The 22,306-nt window shown below is 43.1% G+C and overlaps 1 protein-coding gene across 1 annotated transcript; it reads left to right on the forward strand.

Moving 5' to 3' along the window:
- Positions 1-1,564: 1,564 nt before the first annotated feature.
- On the forward strand, positions 1,565-19,349 carry AMD1 (adenosylmethionine decarboxylase 1). The gene is made up of 9 exons (XM_079298401.1): positions 1,565-2,104; positions 11,882-11,968; positions 13,206-13,332; positions 13,761-13,863; positions 14,620-14,662; positions 14,748-14,892; positions 15,886-15,978; positions 16,064-16,219; positions 17,202-19,349. Exons 1-9 carry the CDS (start codon positions 1,974-1,976, stop codon positions 17,340-17,342), a joined length of 1,026 nt encoding a protein of 341 aa, XP_079154527.1. The 5' UTR covers positions 1,565-1,973; the 3' UTR covers positions 17,343-19,349.
- The last annotated feature ends 2,957 nt before the right edge of the window (positions 19,350-22,306 follow it).

A 22,306-nucleotide genomic window follows, 5' to 3' on the forward strand; every position in this document is an offset into this window, starting at 1 on the left:
GGCTGGACTAAGTCCACAAACTCTCAGATGCAGTTTAATTAGCACTTTAAAATATTTAATCCATTGTGACTACTGAAACTAGTGATCCTGCATTCCCCATCCATAATTTCATGTGCATGTCCAAGCACAGCTTCTTATCTGTACCAATACAAGCATCTATGTAGCTGGGACATGAACTGGCTTGAGAAACAGATGCAAATTAAAGCTGATCACAATTAACAACTATTAACCATCATTAAAGCTAAGTAATCAGCATTAAACCTTATGAGGTCCACTACACAGCCATTGAAGTGCTTATACTGGCACAAGGAAGAAGGCAGCAAGGAGACGCAGACAAATGGCTGAGAAAGGAAAACCTTTTTTTAGAGTTGTCACAACTCATACCTAGTTAATAAAAACCAGTGAAGCCCCAGCACTGGAGAACGTGGTTCTCTGCCAGCTATTAAGGCTGTGCCATGGCAGCATACAGCGGCAACAAGCCACCTAGGGAATGATTCACGTCCAGCTGCCTTGGCAATGACTCACTGGCTCAGTGACTCACTGCTCCGCTGGTGGACAGAGCCCACTGCCTATTATGCCGCCCGATACTGTCTCACTGTCTCCTAGTAGGGACTCATTCATCTGTCTCCAGCCATCTGCTGCTGCCTGTCCCATGTAGTGCAAGTACCGTCGGCTCACGGGGGAAGACGGGATTTTCTGTTCTACGTTTGGTCAGTTCCGAGCCTTTCCTCAGACTACGGAGTATTGCAACACTGAGTTTTATAATCTGTTACAGTATCGCTAAAAAATGCTTTAGGTGACCATTGATCTATATGGCTTCCAACAATTTCTTCTAAGTATTAGCAAAAAAGAGTAGCGGGTTATGAACCAATGACCCGCGCACACAGATCCACGGTCCCTCCCGTGTGCGCCCACGGACGCACATGCCCTGCCCGGTCACTGCTCCTTGTGCCACACACCCGCGTAGTGACTCCCCATTTCTCGGTCACACACGCTGGGCTCCTGGAGGGGGCGAAGGGAGCGGGAACTACGCCTGAACGCTCGGCTGAGCTGCTCTTACGAGGGAAGCGCCTTTCGGCGGGCGCAGAAGGAAGGAGCGCCGGGTGCGGGCGCAGCGCTGCCGCCGCGGCCCCGGAAGAGCCAGGATCCTCGGGCTCGCCCCTCGCTACGCGCCGAATGGTTTCGGGGGATGCTCGCCCGCCGTCCCTAGGCCACGTTCAACCCTGCTCCCCCTGGCACGGCTCCCTGCCGCCCTCAGCCCGTGCTTCGCACCCATGCTGGGAGCGGCGCGGTCCGATCCCGGTGCGGCCGCCACACCGCGGCCCCGAGAGCTGCCCTGGCCCCGCCGCCGCCCGCGCTCCATCTCCCGCTCCCGCTCCCTGCGGGCGGGCGGGCTGCAGCGGGCGGGGCCAGAAGAACCGGCATATGCCTGGACAGGCATCGCCGCCACCCTATGGGAAGCGTGGAAGGGCGGGCCGGAGCGGCGGCCGCCCAATGTGCAGAGCGGCCCGGCGTGATGCGGGTACCTGCGGGAGTATAAAGGCGGCTGCGTGCGCACTGGTCCCTCGCTTACACAGTATGGCCGGCGACATTAGCTAGCGCTCGCTCAACGCTCTTCTCTGTAACAGGGGAACACACGGACTACAAGGAACCGAACCGCATCGCCCGCCCGCACCCCCGCTCGGACTGTAACCCGCTCACACACGCTCACGCCGCATCCGCCGCCGCGCACTCCGGGTGGTTTTCGCCCGTTTAAAAAAAAAAAAATCTTTCCTCTTCTACTTATTCCTTTATTATTTTTTTTAAATTAATATTACGCGAACCCCACAGAAGGTGAAACCCGCCCGGGACGGACTGGGACCCGGCGGCGGCAGCAGCGCGGCCCGTGCAGCAGCAGCGAACGGTGGCGGCCGGGGGCGGCAGTTTGGTTGTCGTTTAATTTCTGTGGTTGTTGGTTGCCGAGTTGTCTCACCATGAAGGAGAGCGGTGCACACTTCTTCGAAGGGACCGAGAAGCTGTTGGAGGTGTGGTTCGCCCGGCAGCAGCCCGCGCAGCAGGAGCCGCACCAGAGCAAGGGGTCCGGCGACCTCCGCACCATACCCAGGTCCGAGCACGGGTGGGGTCGGAGCGGGAGAGGCGGCGGCGGGGGCAGCGCCGCCCTTGGGGGGCGGCCGGCGGAGCGGGAGGGTCCCTGAATGGCCCGGGTGTGGCGGCGCTTTGGGGGGCGATGGCGGCCGCGCCGGAGGAAGGCAGGTTCCGGGGTGGCCGTCGGTGGGGGCTGGGCTCCCGCGCTGCCGGCCGCCTTCCCGCTCCCCGGGTGACAGCCCCGGCATCCTCCCGCGGGGGGATGACCTTCCGCCGCCCTCCAGAGACCCCCGGGCAGGGAGGCTCCCCGCTCCGGCGGGCGGGAGGTGGCGGTGAGGGGACGGAAGCCATTCCGTGCCGCCACCTCGTGCAGCCCCGCGCGGTTCCCGCTGGCAACATGTGGCGGCGGAGCGCGGAGCGGAGCCGGGCGTGTGCCGCGCCGGCCGGGAGCGCCGCGGGGGGAGCGGGCGCCGTGTCGCAGTGCTGCTGGCGGCCGGGGCACGGCAGCGGCGCCCACCCCTGTGCGGCGGCTCGTCCCGCTCCTGCGGCCAGTTTCGGGATGAGAAGGCTCGGGAAGTCCCTGCCGGTGCCGTAGTGCGGAGAGCGAGAGCTCGGGAATCTCCCTCCCCGTTAATGCAAGCTGGAAAAGGAGATGTCTGTGGTGTGACTGCGAGGATTGATAGTTCCCTCTCACATGGCCGCTGTGGCGGCGACCTTCGGCACTGCGCAGCCGGACAGGTCCGGCGAGCGGCTCCCGCCGCGGGAAGCGGGCGGTACCCGGGGGCCCTTTCCGTGTCTCCCAGCGGTGCGGTGGCACCGGAGCGAGGGAGGCAGCGGGAAAGGAGGTGCCCCCTCCTCCCCTAGAAGTGTGGCCGGAGCCGCGGCTTACACGTGAGTGTCCTGGCCGCGCTCCCGGGCCGCGCCGCCGCTGCCGTCGCTCTCCCCCATTGAGCAGCCGAGGCCAATGGGAGCGGGCCGGCGCGGAGGGCCGGGCCGCGCCCGTCACCCAATGGGCATGTGGGGAATGCGCTGGCGCCGCGCTCGGCGCCGCCCGGGGCGGGGGAAGGAAGGCCCGGGGCCCGCTCCGCTCCGCTCCCGGCGCACGTGTTCGGCACCGGCTCCCGCCGCTCCCCGCCCGCCGCCCAGGAATGTGCCTGCGCCGCCTTTGTTAGCGCAGGAGCCCATGGCCACCTGCCGGCACACGGGGCGGCTCTGGAGCCGCGCCGGGCAAGGCGAGCACGGCGCGTCTGTGCTGCAGATCGCCAGTACCGTATTTTGGAGCGGGACAGCGTAGAAACACGGGAGCTGGGTGATCTGTGAGGCACCTTCCAACCCAGACCGTTCTAGGATTCTATGGAATACTTAGACTTCTGACTGCAAGGGTCCAGCTGTAGAATCACAAAAAATCGCCTTCTGGAAGTGTCAGAAAATGGTAGTTGTAAGCTTGAAGTACAAAGCAAAATCTGCAGAACTATGGATGAGCTTGCAGGACAACAAAAATGGTATACGTAGGTGGGAGCAGCTGACATAGTTGGAAAAGCTAGGCTTGTCCTAAGCAAACAGGGCAAATCTGAAGGTTATTTACACGAATGGTTCACCTTCAGCATGCTCAGCTGTTCAGCTTTTCAGGTTCGGGTAGTTGCTGGAGATTCCGGCTCTTGGTGTAGCCCTCTCTGCTGCTGCATATCGCCGTTACCCAGTGGTCTCTGGCCAGGGAGTTTGAGCAAGAGAGCTCATCATAGCGTATTTAGTGTTTGGAATATGTTAATGATCTCCATTCAGAGATATATGCTCTTTGTCTTTACCGTTGTTTTGTTATTTCTCAGCAGATTTCCCATGTGTTTATATTGGTAGAATTAGCTATTCACAGGTCTGAATTGGCAGTGAGCAGATAACTGCCATTTTTTAAAGTAATGAATAGCCCATGAGTGTGCATGTCTGAATGCTCATGGTTAGTAGAAGCTTCATTTCTGCTGTACCAGAAGCACTGCAGAATACTTTTTTATCTCTGACCTGATGATGAAAATTATCAAATGTCATTTTTATAGCTCTTTGAGGCTTAGTGGTGTAGCAGATATTGGGTAACAGCTTATATAGTTAATGTCCAGGCAATCCTGGAAGGAATGTCCTGGCTGAAATACTTGCAGATGATGTGATCTACTTAAGTGCTGGAGGAGTCTGTAGTGTTTGACTTGAAATGTGAAAGATTCTAAAAGTACTCGTTTGACTTTGTGTTAATATGCAGATGTAGTTTAGAGATGGCATTCTGCGAATGCTTTCCTCACTGACACATTCGTGCTCTCTGGTGTTCATTTGTCAGCTCAGACTCGTGTTTGCAAAACTGCAAACTTAACTTTTAAACTGCTCCCAGAGTATTTAAGGTAACTGCAGTGTGGTTACTGGGACAGTTCCTTTGTGTGGTTTAGATATGGTTGTAAAGTTTTAATAGAGTGGATAAAAACTGTTAACTGTTGAGCGTGTGGTCTTTAACACGGTGTCAGAGCCGTGAGCAGGCTTTGAAGACTTTTGTGTTAATTGGCTCTTAATGCAACATATTAATCGAAGTTACTTTCTTTGGTAGGAAACTGTGACATGTCTGAAAGTGCTATTAACCTGAGTCCCGTTGTAATTGTGATACTGTGTTTCTAGCATGAAATGACCTTCTACCAACATTCTCTTCTGGAAAACTGTCAGAATTGAATTACCTGTTACAGCTGATAGATGCAAATGAAAGTCCTGAATACAATGTATCCTGCTGTGCTAATTCTGTAATGGTGATTGAATGAGCTAGTTTATGTTGAACAGAATCTGAAATCAAAGCTGAAACTGTAGAACAATAGCGAAATTAGAATCAAGTTGCAAACCAGTTGAGCTTGCCTTTTGTATTGTAATACCTGCTTAGTAGTGAAATGTGAACCATTCATCTACTGAATGACTAAGCTGGTGTTCAAAGCTAAAAATTTCCATGTTGTTTGTGCTTGTTTACGATTAGATATTTTAAAATCTTTGCAGGATATCATCAGCAAAAAGGTTCTTGAGCTGATGCAATTAAGACCTTTTTTCCCATTTTTTCTCTCCTATGTGCAAACCTGCTTTCTGGAAAAAAGTTTGGATTGTGTAACATTTTAGAAAAGATCTCTTGTCATTTTAATACATTCAATAAAGATCTCAACTAAAAAGTACGAAAATTGAGCTTTACTTTGTTGTTAGGTTTTGGGGTGTTTTTGCTCACTTGTTAATGAATTATGCAGAAAGATCTTGTGGTTGAAATAGTTACTGGCAAGCATTTAAATATGCCTACCCTGCTTATATCCAGCAGTGAAATGAAGTTAATGTTTTTGTGGTCTCAAAATAATTTGCTTTAATTTTATTGCTTATTCTCACTCTGCTTTGTAAAACATACTTTTTTTTTTTTTTTTTATCCTAAAAATAGCCTTAAACTATGTATAGAAGACAGAGGGTTTGCTGAAATCATCATGAACTTGCTGCAAGCCCTGGATTTCCATGGTGACTGTGTAGTGCATTTGCTATCCCCACAGTAAAATAAGCTATTTTTTCCTTAAGATGATGTGCAGCTATGCATTTTCATCTCAAGAGCTATCAGGATCTTGAATGTACAGAAGTTTGAAACCATAAATAAATGATGCCAGTGTCAAAAGCTCATATCTCAAGTGTACAACCCTGAGGAATACTCTGAAATCGAGCTTATTTATGGACTTTTAATCTGCTTGCTATTTGTCTATATTATGTGAAGGCACAAGCTGGTGAAAACTGCAGCAATGAGGTGTATGGAGTAACACTGATACAACATTCTGGTCCTGTGCTACCCAAAATCTCCCAAGCTCTGATACAGTCAAGGATTTGAATCCTTGCTGTGTGCTGCACCCTGTAGCCCGAGTCAGCTCACTGCTGCAGTGCTGCTGCACCTCTGCCCTTTCCCCAGCCCTGGGCAGTGTTACCTGCCTGTTCCCTCAAACACTGGAGGTACAAGGAAGCTGAGCCATGAGCCCTGCTCTGCTTCTACTCCTGCAGTGCTTTGGAGCAAAACTGAAGAGACTCTGGAAAGAAGGCAGGGCTGTGCTAAGACAAGGGCTTCGGTCCCGCTGTACTTGTGGAGCTTTTTTTATGGGTGATGCAACGTTATCTGGAGAACTTCATGTAAGAGTTCAGTCTTCCCCTCATCACAATGGATATTAATCAACTAGATTTTTACATCAGGTTTGAAACTACAGGAAAAATGTTTTCTTGTAACTCAAAATTGTAATAAAGGATGGTTTCATACAATGGAAATGAGCCCTTTTATTCTCACTACTACTGATTCTGATACTGCTTGCAGGAAATTAAGATTATCCTTGAAGACTTTCTGACATTTTCCTGCCTTACCACTAAAAGTGCTGAAGCGTTTGGGTAGTTAACTTTGTCAGAGGTCTGGGTCCTTAGTGAGACTCTGTAGAAAGCAAATGAGCTATTGGTATATTCCTCAAAGGACTTTGCAAATGGTGTTGTGCTTAGCCAGGAGAACAGAAAGACTTCAGGTTTTTCGTAGATACATTGTATGTTCCTTCTGCAGAAAGTTGCACCCAAATTTGCCCTGATTTTTTCTTGTAAGTCCTTCTGGGGCTCATGCTCCCTCAAACATTTTGGATGTCCCTGGATATGAGAGACTTGGGAATGCCCATTGAGTATTTTTGGGTGTAAAGGATGGAGTCCCCATTCCACATAACTGCAATAATGGTGTAAAGCTTGGAACAGGAGAAATACCTGTTGCAATACCCCTTCAGGGTCCCAGCTATGGCCATCTTTGTGCCATTGCTGAAATATCTTGGTTTCATTTGGGTGTGATGTTCCAAGTAGTTGACTTGGTAATTTCTAGGTAAGAAGGATTTTGTGGGCAATATTGCATCCATGTGGATGCAATTTTCCACCCAGGTGCCTGTCTCTCAAGATTAAATGCATGTCCCTGGAGGGCTACTTAGGCTTAAGATAAGGGAGATGTGGACAGTCTCTCTGTATATCTGTGCTCAGAGAATCTAGAGGGTGTGACACTTTTATGCACCCCACAGATATTGCCTATGTGAACTTAATCAAGTTGCAAGCACCTTGAGCCTGAACTCAGGCTGTGTAAATGGTTGAAGGTAACCTATCTTAAACAGCAATTCATAAATTAAGTTATATTTGTAATAGGAAGTAATTCACATGCAGCTGTCTGTAGAGAAATACACGAGCTGCTGAGAGGTGTTTTAAAATGCTTGTGACTTTTGTGTGGTCTGTACTGTCCTACCTGTTTTGGGATGCTTGAAAGCAATGTTCCAGCTCTGCTGACACCAATGTTTAGCCAGCTTTTGTGTGTCTTGGCTGCATCTCCTCTGTGCAGGCAGTTTAGACACAGTTTTATGCTGTCTTGATCATGGTATTGGTAGGAATTTGCCTATTTAGCTGTAGCCTGCTAAGAGGTAACTGATACTCATGTGCCTCCTAAAAACACTTAGTAGGTAACAGGTGAGGGGATAAAAGGTTGTTCTGCTGTTGAATGCTTGACACTAGAACAAGATCTTACATAGTCAAGATTAAAATGCTTATTCTTTATGGTACTGTAGAATTGTCAGCTCTTCTGTTCTAATGAAAAGCTGTGCAAGAGTCTGTATATGGCTTAAGCTGTCTTTAGGAGTTCCATATGATTTATTTCCTTAGAATTCCTGCCCTACTGCAGTACAGCTTTTCTTCACAGTGCTTTCTGGCTGCCTTAGGAAGGCCCTGCTACTGGGGTGGTGTGCTAGAGGAGGCTGTTGGTTGCTGATAGGGACAAGATCTTGATGTAGTTCTTAATGCCTTCAAATTGCTGTTAGCACCTTTGCAGTTGGCCTGAAACAGCAGCATTGTGCCTGGTATGCTTGACTCTTGGTAAAGAATGTGTTTTACTCCTGAAGGTAAAGGCTCAGAAGAGGTCAATAAGTTGCATTCAAAAGCATGGTTTTATCTGTCAAAGAGAACTTCCTTCTGAAATAAAGAAGCAAATATCATATTTTGGAACTTGGTTGAGATGAACTGTGGACTATTTATGAAGCATACTTCCTACAATTAAGTTACTTCTTAGCTATTACAGCTTTTCCCTACTGACATACCTGGTTGGCAGTTGAATGGAAGTTATTTGTACTCTGGTAATGAGTCTGTTGATAAGGCACTAAATATTCCAACACAGGTATATGAGTAGATTGTTAAACTTGATTTTTGTTTTCTTTTTCCCTTTTGGAATGTTCTGCTAGTCAGGTGTAGAACAAATAGCTTTTTACCATTCAAACAAGTATAGTTCTTCACACTTGGGTAGATGTATTCCATTTTCATTTGCTATTCTCTGAGAAGGCACAGTCACTTAAGGTGCATTGTGCTTGCACATTCCAGAAACTAACTTGACTCTGGATAAGTAGCAGTTATTTGAAAATTCAGAAAGGGGGTCCTACAATTTTGAATGAAGTGGTCAATAAGTGAAGAGTCATTCTCTAGCTGGTGTCTGCAGGTCTACTGCAGAACTTGCTTCCAGTGAGAGCTGCCAATGACTCTCATGAATCATGTTCTACTATGCTTGAGTATAGGAAAGCAGTTTCCAAACTGGCTTTGTCCTGATGTCTGGCTATGGGAAACAATTTAGGAAATAATAATGCCTTGCACACTGATCGTTGAAGGGGGAATTTTGAAGAGCATAAGTCCATGATGGCACTTAATTGTGGAACAAGTCTTACTTGGGTACCCTTTTTCAGTTGCAGGCTTTGCTTCCAAGTTAAAACCTAACTCAGTTATGAAATTAGTAGTATTGAATAGTTGCAATAACCATTGATAACCATTGAAATACTACTCTTAAGGTTGATTTTGTTACTTCATTCAAGTGTGGGTAGATACTTTCAACTAGTGACAATTATACAGATCAAAAAAAACAAAAGGGGAAAAAATACAAGAGTTATAGTTGTAGTGAACTTAATCTACTTGGTACAAAGTAGTCCCAGATGTTCTTCCTTAGCTGTGCTTTAAACAATAGAACATGCCAAATACTAAGGTCATCTTGTTTAAATAGATTATGTTGGATCAAATCCAGCCTTTCTTTAGTTTTCCATACTTAACTTTAAAATGAAGATAAATACAGTCCAGTATCCCTGCAGAACTTCTCCCTAATGTGGCCAAATTTTATCCTGGGTGCTGCAACCCTTTGTTAGTGTATGTATGCTTTTAGAGCAAGCCTGTCTGTTTCTAAAGTTGTAGGGTTTTTCCTTAATGCTAGTCTAGACAGATCAAATTATGACCTTGCACTTTATTTCTGTGAAGACTGAACATAAGTGTATGCTTAGCTATGTGGTGAGGACTTGAGCATAGCTATGGTACACAAAGGTCTCATATAACTGCAGATTTCAGCCATAGTACCTAAATCCCAACTGTAGTACCAACAAGCATAACAGGACTTGCCTTGCACTTAACACACAATAGTGTGTTGTTGGTACTACACTGGCCCCTCACTGAACTATCAAACTTGCTACATCTTCCTCTGCTAATGTGTCTGAAACCTGGACAAGACATTTCCCTGAAATGTGTGCACAGACCTGCACTACAGTGATACTGAAGAAAAAGTGTCACTTGCCAGCCTAAGGCTGAGGTTTTGACTGTCTGACCCAGTAAGAAGCTTGTGAAGGCTGAGACGTATGCTCTTGCAAAGCCTAAGATAGTTACATGACCATTAATACTTGGACAAGTACAAAATCAGATTTGTAGTAATGTACAAATGGGGTTAGTACAGCTCAGCATCAGGGAACTCTTCCTCACCTTTCCCAAATGCAATGTCAGCTTCTGGGTGTTTATTTAATGGCAGATAAAATGTCAGTAGGGATGCTGGAATGGTTTGAACAATCTAAGACATTACCTAGTTCAATTTATAGGAAGAGTGGCTGACAAACTTATGCTGGTGTGCTGTAGCCAGAGAAAGCTAAATTCAATAGTATTGTTACTAACAAAATTGTATGATTTTCTAGGAGCATTTAGAAGATACTTTATATTATATCTATTTCACTATTTGAATTTACCAGTCTTTCTGAGGTGAGCAGTCACCTGCATTTTCACATTAAGTTTTAGGAACAGAGCTAAATCGAGTCAATGACATTAGCACAGAGCTGAGTAAATGTGTGAGACTTGAGCTGAGCATTCAAAAAAGCCTTTTTAACTTGACATGGAGATCTGAGTGTCCGTGCTGTCATGCACAGACATGTCAAGACATGTTGAGCATTTCAGCAAGGGTCACTAACTGTGATAAACCTCACTTTGATTTTAAGTATCCAGTTATATCACTGAATTTCTGAGTTAATCAGATTGATTATGAGGGGTTTTTAAATGGATAGGATTTTCTTAACGTACGTTCTGGTTGAATCATATATATATAAATATTACTATTCTGGTATAATATGTACTTTAAATGGGAAAATCCTTGAGTATTAGTAAAGGTACAGAACTCCATTTCAAAAGGCATTCTGAATGAATGAGGAAGAAGTTAAGGCATTTATTTGCTGACTGTTTAGAAAGGCTAAAGAATATGTCAATGTTTCCATTACACATACAACAGAATCTAAAACTTCCAACTTCACAAACTGACCAGTTTTCTAAGGGGAAAGACTGGTGGCTGGAGGAGAAAGTGTGTTGATGGAATTAACAGTGTGTGCTCTGTCCTGCAGTACAGCCACAGGGCTTTTGCAGTGTCAGTAAAGGGTGAGAGGTCTGCCTCCTGAAGAAGGATTAGGTTGACAGTTTTATATGGGCAAGCTGAGCTTGTTTAGTGATGAAAAATTGGCAATTTTTTCATCCTCCTAGCTCCTGCAGTTATTCTAGCCCTACTGATGGGCAGCTTAGCTTATGCTGGGTTAGTAAATCTCTTGGATCGTGACATCTCTGAGGACAAGAGCCAGCACAAACCTGCAGGTGGAATATGCTGAGGGAAGGGAGAAGTAGGACAGCTGGCAGTCTTGTAATTTTGTGACGTCAGGAAGCTGTATCTGTTCCTGTCTTATTTATAGCAAAATTGACTGTATTGAATTCTACTAATCTGGTGTAGACATAAGTCTGAAGCGACAATCAGAGTCATTTTTTTCCAAGTCCCTCATTTCTCTTGAGTACTTGAAAGTCTCAGCTTAATTTGAGCCCTTGGTTTTTATATTTTTTATATTTATATTTTTTATACTCCTTGTAGAATGAGTAATATTTGTAAAGAATTGAAATATTAAACTTCTACCACCATAGCTACAATTTGCACAGTATGGAATTCTGTGATCCTGGTTGGTTAAAGAGGAATTCAGGCCATTGAAATTTGTTAGGTTTTTGCTTTTCAGTTCAATTACAAACTTGACTCTAAATTGGTCAATTAAGGCATCTTAATAATAACTTGGTTTATTACTGCAGTAATTGCCAATGACTACTGAGGTTGAAGTGCATAGAGGTTCAACTTAAAGCATACATTAAGTTACCAACATGTGGGATGCAGGATTTAAGGTTCTCCTGACTCACCTGGTTAGAAGTTTAAGGTTGCTGTTCAGCAGTTGTCTGCATGCAGCAGATCATGGTAACAGATTTTGAGGACTACTGAACCATTAAGAGCAATGAATGAAGTAATAGTGTATTGTGAGAGACAGTCCTTGTATGAAAACTCTTCCCATTTTATGCTCTCAGATCCAGTAACTCAAGACTCTAGTCTTGTTTGGGATTTTTACCCAGGGCTCCAGCTTTGGTTTGTTTAACCTGTTGTTTGTGCTCTTCTATAATTTCTTCACAGGATTGAGTGGGACAAACTTCTGGAGAATGTGCATTGTTTGATCATAAGTGTGACAAAAACTGACAAGCAGGAAGCTTATGTACTCAGGTAAGGCACTGGTTCATTCTTTTAGTCCCCAGGAGGGAAAATAGTGATAATATGTGTATAAAAGTGTCATATGTGATTCACTTGGCTGAGAATCCAGTCTTGGGTTAATGGCAAGTTGATGGCTACAAATTGCAGGCATCTCCTGCAAATCTCTTCATAGTTGATTCTTTTTTCCTTTAACCAAAAGGATCAACAGAGTTGTGGTGGCTTTGCACCTCATCACTGAATTTTGTCCATGGGTGAATAAATGTCCCCAGTACAGGATTTCAGTAGTACTTAATCAGAATAGGCTAGAGGTGTCACTTACAGATCACCAAAAAACCTTTTTGGTAAATCAGCTTTAACAGCACATAATACAATCAAGTGGAATGACTCTTGCAGCTGATCTAAGGGTATCTGTAAAACTGTAGGTTTCCTGGAACCCTGAAATTTTTGTTGTGCTGCAGTTAGTTGTAAGGACACTACTTTTGCCATGTGTTTTTCATCTTGCAAAATACTTTCTTGCTTTTGTACATGAACTTTACAGACACATTCAACATTCTCTGGTTTACTTCAGATTACAAATACTGAAGTTTTTGTACTCTAAAAGACTGCCTTGAGGGCAAGGTTGTGCTAAGAGCAAGCTAGTCAAAGAAACTGTGTTCAAGTCTTGTTTCTTCAAGCTTCATATGTTTAAAAATTCTAGAAAGAGTAACTAGTTGCACTGCATCCTGTAATCTTGATTTTGGATATGCAAACAACATTCCAAATAGTTACTTAAGCTAATTTTTACTCCCATTGTTCAGTTACCGGATGAAAATATCCTTGTTAATCATGTTTAAATGTTCTGGATGTAGTATCAATGCCTATCTCCAGTTCAGCTGAACTGTAGTTAAGTATCTGATTTGGTTTATATATAGTTAAGTTCTGTATTGTACTTGTGAAGAATATCATATAGTTGTGCCTGTGTACCCACTTCACAGCATGTTTGTATTTCTCAGTCTGAGAGTGTCTAAGGTGTGTGCCTTTTCCTGTAATATCATGCTTGGAGCAGGTGTTTGTTTTGGGAAGTCCTAACAGCTCTCAAATGTTAGCTGCATTCTGTTGATTTGATCTATTTGCTAAGTATGTTTGTGCCATATGCTGAGTGTTCACTTAGAGTAATGCATTTGGTTGGGATAAGGACCAAGACCTAACAGCTCCCTCCTGGATTGTTTTATGTAGAACACTTAATATATTCTTAACACCTCTTTTTCAGTGAGAGTAGCATGTTTGTCTCCAAGAGACGTTTCATTTTGAAGACGTGTGGTACCACCCTCTTACTGCAAGCACTGGTTCCCCTGTTGGAGCTTGCTAGGGAGTACAGTGGGTTTGACTCAATTCAGGTAAGGTGTCAAAAATCTTCCTTGGAATGTACAAAAAGCTTTTTGCTGCTATTTCAAATTCACTCTTTCCAATAAGTGTTCCAAAACTTGGACATTTGTGTGCTTCCCATAATGAGAAGACTGTAATGTAAGATTGCTCTGCTGTAGCAGTTGCTGATTAACAAATGCTATGGAGCTGAGTTACTTAAGAGTAACTGTGCCCATGCTGTCTAGTGGAAAACAAGTTTACTTACAAACTGTCTCCTGAACCTTAGAAATTAGGATAGCAGCAACTGTGTGCTTCTGAAAGGAATACAGGTAGCAGTGTTTTGACAGTAAAAACTTAGGTCCTGTGAGAGTTCATGATAAATGCTTGCATTTTTCTTAAATTCTTAGATTCAAGATGGATGGATATACTCAATACCTAAGATGCACCTTTATTTTTTCAGAGCTTCTTTTATTCACGTAAGAATTTCATGAAGCCTTCCCACCAGGAGTACCCACATAGGAATTTCCAGGAAGAAGTAGAGTTTCTTAATGAAATTTTCCCAAGTAAGTTGATGAAACTTCAGCAGTTGGATGATGGGTTGATGTTACATGAGAAATGATGAGCAGTACAATAGGTACAGGCTGCCAGGCCAAGAATTCAGCAATCCTTGCATAAAAATCAAAAGCTATAAATACTTACTTTATGAATTTCTGATACTAGCTTGCCAAGGTCCAAATTTAGATCAAACTAAGCTTGACATTAAGGTCTTGTCTTAACTGGGGTCATCTTCAGGCTTCCAATCACTCTGCAGAATTCTTAAATCCCTATTGAAAAGCTAGGATAGTAATTTAAAGTAAGTAATACACTGAAGAAAAATGTGGGCTTTTTCCAGAGAACTTACTATGCTAAAACCTGAATTTAAACATTTAATACAGTTTAAGTCTTGCAAGAATAATCTTAAATTTTAAAGTGACAGGTTTTTGAAGGAACATGGAAGCTGTTGTGCTCGTAAGTGCATTTAATAGAGGCTTTAAGAGCACCTTGGTTTCTCTGTGCATAGCTAAAGCTGTAATACCAATTTCCTGATAGTAGCCTCTCAACTGTGGTGTCCAGACCCACTTCTGAGGAAACTTGCTTTTCTGAATATTAACATTGCATTCTGAAGTTAAATGCCTGGTTATTTGACACAGCTGCTGACTGCATCAGTGAGCCTCATGGGGTTCTGTGAAAGGCCCTGTCTTTAAATAAGAAATGAATATAATGTTTTACATAAATGTTCAGCTGTGGTACATTAACCGGGGGCTTTTTATCTTGTCTAGATGGAGCAGCTTATTGCATGGGGCGTATGAACTCTGATTGCTGGTATGTATATGAAGAGTTAGAAGTCTTTACAGTAGAACCTGGTGCTGTCAATATGTGTTACATATTTGATTTGTGCTTTATGTAGGTACCTGTACACCCTGGATTTCCCAGAGAGTCGGATATCCAATCAGCCTGATCAGACACTGGAAATTCTGATGAGTGAGCTTGACCCAGTAGTTATGGACCAGTTCTACATGAAAGATGGTGTTACTGCAAATGATGTCACTCGTGTATGTTTGCTTGAAAACTGAGCATTTTGGGCATGGTGGAAATTGGGCAACAAAATGCTTAATTCACTTAACTTTTAATACAAAGTTTATTTTGTGGTAGGAGAGATGTCGTAGAAAGTGTCAGGTTAATACTTTGGGAGGAAAATGGATTTAACTCAAGAATGTTTTGGGGAATATAACTTCATGTTTTCAATGTCCTTCCTTTAGTGAAAGCAGTAATATGCAGTGCTTTGGGTAACTGGAATCTTTTACTCTGAAGAATATAGGAATAGGAATAACACCACAATTTGAGTAACTTTCAAGGATGTAGATTACAAGGAGTAAGACTTAGACTGGAGCTACGGAATTCAAAGCTTAGATATCAAAATCAGGGTTAAATCAGGGAGCCATTTGGATGAGAGGAAGGGCAGATTTGGGGTGTAAGCATAATTTGATGGGTTTGCCTCCTTTTCCCAGATGGGGAAAATGTGACATGAACAAGTTTTCCTGACAAGTACACTGACTTCATCTTGTTTTCCATCTTAGGCTTTGATTGTCATACTGTATTAGCTATTGAGATTTGGCTGTAGCTCAGGTACTGTGTGGTAAATCAAAACACTTGAGATTGCACTTCTTCTTAGGGTATAAAGTAGTATATCCATACTCTGGAGTAAATGTAAACAGTCTTCACTTAGTGGTTGAAGAGAAGCCATTTCAGCAGCAAAAACAAATATTTTTGGAGTTCTAAGCTGTTTGCTTGTGTGGGATGGATGCAGCTGGGCTCTGTAAGAGGCAGAGTGATAGTTTGCATGCAGCTTGTCACTGTCATTGATGTAGTGACAGGATGCAAACCAAGGTCATTACAGCAGTACACATAATCAGACTGATTTGTTATTGGGAGAATTCTGGTTATCTGGAGAATTGTTTGTGATATTGATGTTCATTTGGCCTTTGAGTTAAATCTAAACAAGTGTAAGGATGCATGATAAACAGAGTTGTTTAACTTTGTTTCAGATGAGTGGAATTCGTGACCTGATACCAGGTTCTGTTATTGATGCTACAATGTTCAATCCTTGTGGGTATTCAATGAATGGGATGAAATCGGATGTAAGTTTTATACTCCTTATTAATAAACATTGGTAAATAAAAATAAACAAATATTTGGTCTTAATAATACCTTATTTTTTTCCAGGGAACTTACTGGACTATTCACATCACTCCAGAACCAGAATTTTCTTATGTTAGTTTTGAAACAAACATCAGTCAGACCTCTTACGATGACCTGATTAGAAAAGTTGTAGAGGTTTTCAAGCCAGGAAAATTTGTGACAACTCTCTTTGTTAATCAGGTGAGTTTTCTTGCATTAGCTTATCAGCTGATGAAATACGTATAGACAGAAATGAAGCAAGGCTTGAGATTTTTACTGGAGATCAGAGTTTCCAGTTTGCCTCTGTATTTGAGTGGTAGTTTCTTTGGAAAGTAAAAACACTCTTCAGTCATGCTTTGGCATGTACTAAATCTGATCTTCAGAAACCATAAGATGCTGCAGCATCCCAGTTCCAGAATTTTAATGACTTCCTATGTAGTTCCATATAGGCATAATTTCTTGCTTTGGCATTTTTCTGATTTGCCTGCAGCTGTCAGTTGTACAACACCTGCTGTCAATGGTGTTACTCTCAGCTAATCATAAAACCACAAAATTATTTGGGTTGGAAGGGATCTTAAAGATCATCTAGTTCCAATCCCCTGCTGTGGGCAGGGACACTTTCCACTAGAACAGATTGCTCAGAGCCACATCCAGCCTGGCCTTGAACACTGCCAGGGATGGGGCACAACTTCTCTGGGCAGCCTATTCCAGTCTCACCACCCTTATGATGAAGATTTTTGGTTTTTTTGTTTTTTGGGGGTTTTTTGGGTTTTTTTTGCTAATATCTAATCTAATCCCACCCTCTTTCAGTTTTGATCTGTTACCACTTGTTGTACCAATCTGGCAAAAAGTCCCTCTCCAGCTTTCTTGCAGCCTCCTTTAGGTACTGGAAGGTGCTCTAAGGTCTCCCCAGTTTTCTCCAGGCTGAGCAACCCCAATTCTCTCAGCCTCTCACTGTCCATAAGAGAGGTGCTCAATCCCCCCAGTTGTTCACAGAACAGCAGTACCATATGTAGGAAGCAGAACCACTGCTTGGGAATGAAACTTTCTGCACCACTGTCAGGAAGAGTTTTAAAACTTGTTGGTAAGAACCATATCTGAAATGCAGTGTGTTAATCCATCTCTAAATTACAGTTTTAAAAGTAACTTTCTTTTTTTTTTGTTGTTTGTTTTTGTTTTCTAGAGCTCTAAATGTCGCACTGTGTTTTCCTCTGCCCAGAAGATTGAGGGGTTTAAACGTCTTGATCACCAGATTGCCCAATTCAGTGATTATAATTTTGTTTTTACCAGTTTTACAAAAAATCGCCAGCAACAGCACAGTTGATTAAGAATGAAGAAAAAACGCAAAAAGAAATCCAATTTAGAAGGTGGTGGTTGCTTTCTAGTTAATGATTCAGGGGGCCATGCTTTCCACTCCCACCACCTTGTAGTTGTGGAAAGCCCTAGGTGTAATCATAGTATAACCATTTTGAATTGTATGCATTATTATATCAAGGAGTTAGATATCTTGCATGAATGCTCTCTTCTGTGTTTAGGTACTCTATGCCACTCTTGCTGTGAAATTGAAGTGCATGTAGAAAAATCTTACTGTATGAAACTTTACAACACTTGTAAAAATGATTCAGGTAGAATTACACACAGTATAGTTTTTCTCCAAGTATCACCAAAAATTCCCCACAGACAAGGCTTTCGTCCTCATTAGACTTCAGCCTCAACCTACTCACTGGGGACAATTCTCTGTTAAATTGTCACTCTTTTTTTTTAAATCTATGTTGTGATTTCAGTCTAAAACAGTTTTTGATGAACTTCTATAATTTCTAATGAAACTGATTTCTAATTAACACTTTCATGTTTGGAGAAAGTTCTTAAAACAGTTACAAATCGTTTTGCTACTACAGGTGGTGGTTGATTTATTTTTAAATCAGACTGATTTTTCATCCTCTAATAAAACTTCTAGGAATTTGCTCAGCTCTCCTGTAGAACTGGGCTGATGCATTGGTCTTTCACCTTTAGTAACTTGGGTATCGGTACTAGTGCAGGCTAAATTTTGTCTCACCTTAATGGTCATTTGTCTGTCCACATCCCCAAGCTGTCACACCACTATGCAATGGCAGAACTTGATGAAGGTCCAAGACTTGACAGGGGAAGAGCTGAGCCAGGCTTCAAGTGCTTTGGCAGAATTGTGTGACAGCTTTGCAAAGTGCAAGTTCGTGTTGGCAGCAGGCATCTTCTGCTCTAGTCACCTAGCTGGTGCTCCTGAGCATTGGCAGGTAGGGCTAGTGCAGGTGTGGGATTTGCCAGTCTGGGTGTGTTGATTGGTTTGGAGTATTCTCAGTAAAACCTGTGACCTGCCACTTTGGACTGTAAAGAGTGCTTCTAAACTGGTCCAGTGTCACTTCATTTTGTTGTTCCAAGCAAAGCTAATGCCTCTGTCTTGTGACAGTCCTGTGACATTGTTGTGCATGTGACCTATGTTGTACTTGAGTGTTGTGACTTCATCTGTTTTTTCCTCCTAATTGCTAAGGTGGTTCCTCTTACTGTGACTTGAGGGCATTAAGTGAAGGTATAGAACATGAACTGTCTGGGGCACCTGGACAGAAGTGAAGTAGAATGCTATTCATGGAGCATGAATAAGTGTGTAATTCAAAGTCACTTTAATGAGTATTGACTAAAATGCAGGCTTTGAAAAGCTGGCACACTTTCAGTTGTTTGTTTGCAAATACTGGGATTTTAACAGCTGTGAGACCAACATGTTAACAACAAAATTGAGATTATTTTTCCCCTCTTGTCCTTGCAATGTTTTGACTCTTTCTGGTTTGATGCAATGGTTCTTTTGTTCCTTCCGTATTTATAAATGAAGTGCTTTTTCAGTGCTTCTAAACTAAAGTTCTGCTTGGTTAGAAATCAAGTGGTTGGAACATTTTGATTTTTTTTTTTTATGTTAAGCATATTATTGATGTTCTTTACCAATGTTATCAATTACATGCTGTAAATGGCAGTAATGCTTTTTGGTGTTAATATTGAGGACCAATATTTCAATAGGGTTTTTTTTTGTTCTTGCATTGTCCCAATTGTTCTGACATTTTTTGGCTTGAGGTCCTTTAAGTAGACTGAAGATCCCTTTTGAAGTAATACTGAAAGAATGCATCTTACAAAAAGAAACATAAGCCTCGTCTATGAAAATGAAAGATGTTGAATGGGTTATTGAACTGTCTGGGTGATCAGGATGGGGGGAGTATGGTGTTTATAATTTCTGTGGTGTTAGACTTTGATCATTTAAAAATATCTGTACCACAACTTAACGCTTCAATAAAAGTTCGCTTAAATTGTTTGTAGTGATGATCCAGCTATTCTATCCTTCACTCTCTTCATGCTTTTTGGAACCAAATGGTTTAATTCTGAAATAGATTTATGTCCTTACTGTCCTAATTTGCACTGTTCCTGTAGGGAATGCATATCAACACACATTTAAAATGAGGCGGCAGCATGTGAAATGAAGCCAAGTGAAAATGTTGTGCTGTTCTTGAAGCTAAAACTGTTTCTCTAAATGAGCACAAAAATTTGTTATATACGTTCAACCTGTATCATTTTTTCTTGAGCCTTAAATATTCTAAATAGCCTTCTGGATTAAAACAGCTGCTTCTAAGTAACAAATTGGCATACATTTATGTACTTAAGCTTAGACTGTCTTTGAGAGTTCAAGGTGAGATTTATCTCTTAAGGTAAAGTAGGCAGGTACCTAATCTAGATAGTAACTTAGATCCATAAGCTAGTGGCTAGGAATGTCAGTGCTAAGCAGATGCAGCCAGGACAATTGAAAATTCCTTGACTTCATGTGTTAAAATCCTATAGGAAGAACAGCTTCAGTTTAGTCATACTTGCAAAGCTCCAGCAGTGCTGATATCCCCCAAAGTCACCTAAGTATTGTGTTGGTATTGGAGGCTTAAAACCTTTAAATTGCTCAGTTCTGAATACAGGTTTCAGTAGTCACCCAGAACCTTATCTGTGATGTTACATATCTCTAATGGTGTTCTGGATTACAAATAGTAACTTGCAATTATTTCAAGTACTTAAGACTTTCAAAAATGCCCAACAAATTCTATGAAAATAAGGAATTTCAATTTGCAGCATCAAGAGATCCTGTTTTAACAATCTCAGCTATGACAAATTAGTAGTAATCTATCTACTTGTGAAAGGTACTGATGGAACTGGTGAAAGAGCCACTTTTAATTATTTAGCAGCTGTCCTAGTTAACTGGAAAGTTCCCAGTTGACTGGAGGGGCAGCAAATGTGATACCCACCTACAAAAAGGGCCACAGGGAGGATCTGGCAGCCTGACCTTGTTGCCAGGGAAGGTCATGGAGCACATGATACTGAGTATGTCACACAGCACATAAAGGACAATCAGGCCCAGACAGCACGTGCTTGTGAAAGACAGGTCCTGATTGACCAACTTGATCTCCATCTATGGCCAGCTGACCCACTCAGTGGATGAGGGAAAGGTGGATGGTGTCTGTCTGGACTTCAGTAAAGCCTTAGATGCTGTGTCACAACATGCTGCAGAAACTGGATGCACTGTTTGCTGGGTAAAAAACTGGCTAGGTCATCAGACTTAGAGAAGGGGGTGAGTGGTACCACATCCAGCTGGTGTTCCCCAGGGCTCAGGGCTGTAGTTGCAAAGCTGGAGTTGTCTCATCCAGTGGCAGGTGCCATCTTTAAGGTTGCTTCCAATCCAAACCATTCTATTATTCCATATTGGACTGTGAAAGGATGGGCAGACTAAAGGTGGCATGATTAGGGCAGGGAAGAGGATAAGGCAGTTCTGTGCCTGAGCACTCATGTCCTTCCAACATGGAGCAGAAAGGAAGATGCTGACACTGGTGCTGGTACCAAGTCACTTGAATAGGCATTAAAAACCAGTGGTTTTCAATCCTAGACCTTTACTGTGGAGTGCTGATGACAAACTGCTCTGGTACTTACCTGGGTGGGATGGCTCTAGAAACAGGTACTGGCTGTCAGTCTGGCTGCTGCTTTGGTGGTGCAGGATAATGTGTTGGTGGAAATGTTGAAGCTTGCCTACTGGGGTGGTGTAAACTCAGGTTGCTCTAGTGATAATCCCAGAAGCAATGCCACCAATATCTAAGTGCACAAGGCTTGGAAATAATGCTGAGGATACACTCCCAAGGTGTAGAGTTCTCCCAAGCTATTTCAAGTTAACTGTTACATTTTCTTCTATTGCTTGTTATACACTGTACTTACAATACTGGAGCTGCTGTTATATTTTTAAAAATTAAGGAGGCCCTTGAGAGTCTTGCTTCTGCAGCTGCCTGAAAGGCATATCTTTATATAAATTTTACATTTTCTATAACATGCTTAGCTCTGCCTTTGGCAACTGCTATTAATTTCAAATATATGTGTACTAGTGAAATATGTACAGTCACTTTTAGAAGCAAGACCAGACACATGAATACCATAAGCTCAGCATTTTTCACTCCTGGATTAGCCAGAACATGAACACACATTTTTGTATAGTGTAATTCCTCATGCAGGTGCTTTACCTAATCCCTAACTCTATGTTGTTTATAGCCTTCCTGTTACTTTCCCCACATCTTTTTCTAGATTGTTTTTATCCTCTTGGTCCATTACTCTAAATTTTTCTTAAATACTAGGATTTTAAAATAGCATGTAAGGCATGTGCCTCTTTTAAGACACAGAATCACAGAATTGTTTGGGTTACAAAGGACCTTAAAAATCATCTGATTCAAACCCCCATGCCATGGGCAGGGACACGTTCCACTAGACTGACTTGCTCAAAGCTCCTTCTATCCCGGCCTTGAACACTCAGCTTCTCTGGGCAACTTGTTCCAGTGTCTCACCATCCTTAAAGAATTTCTTCCTAATACCTAATCTACACCTTTGCTCATTCAGTTTAAAGCCATTCCCCCTTGTCCTGACACTATATGCTCTTGTAAGGAGTTTCTCCCCATTTTTCTGGCAGGCTCCTTTCAGGTACTGTTAGGTTGTTCAAAGTGTCTTATCCAGGCAGAAATGCAAATTTTCTCAGCTTTGCCTCATAGGAGAGATGGCATATCACTAATCACCTTGGTGTCCCTCCTCTGGACTCGCTCCAACAGTCCTGTGCTGGGACCCCAGCTCTGGATGCAGCACTGCAGGTGGGTCTCACCAGAGCAGAGCAGAGGGGCAGAATCCCCTCCCTCCCCTGCTGCCCACGCTGCTCTGGATGCAGCCCAGGACATGTTTGGCTTTCAGGGCTGGGAGTGCCCATGG

Source organism: Erithacus rubecula, assembly GCF_903797595.1.
Source record: "Erithacus rubecula genome assembly, chromosome: 2".
NCBI classification, from domain to species: Eukaryota; Metazoa; Chordata; class Aves; order Passeriformes; family Muscicapidae; genus Erithacus; species Erithacus rubecula.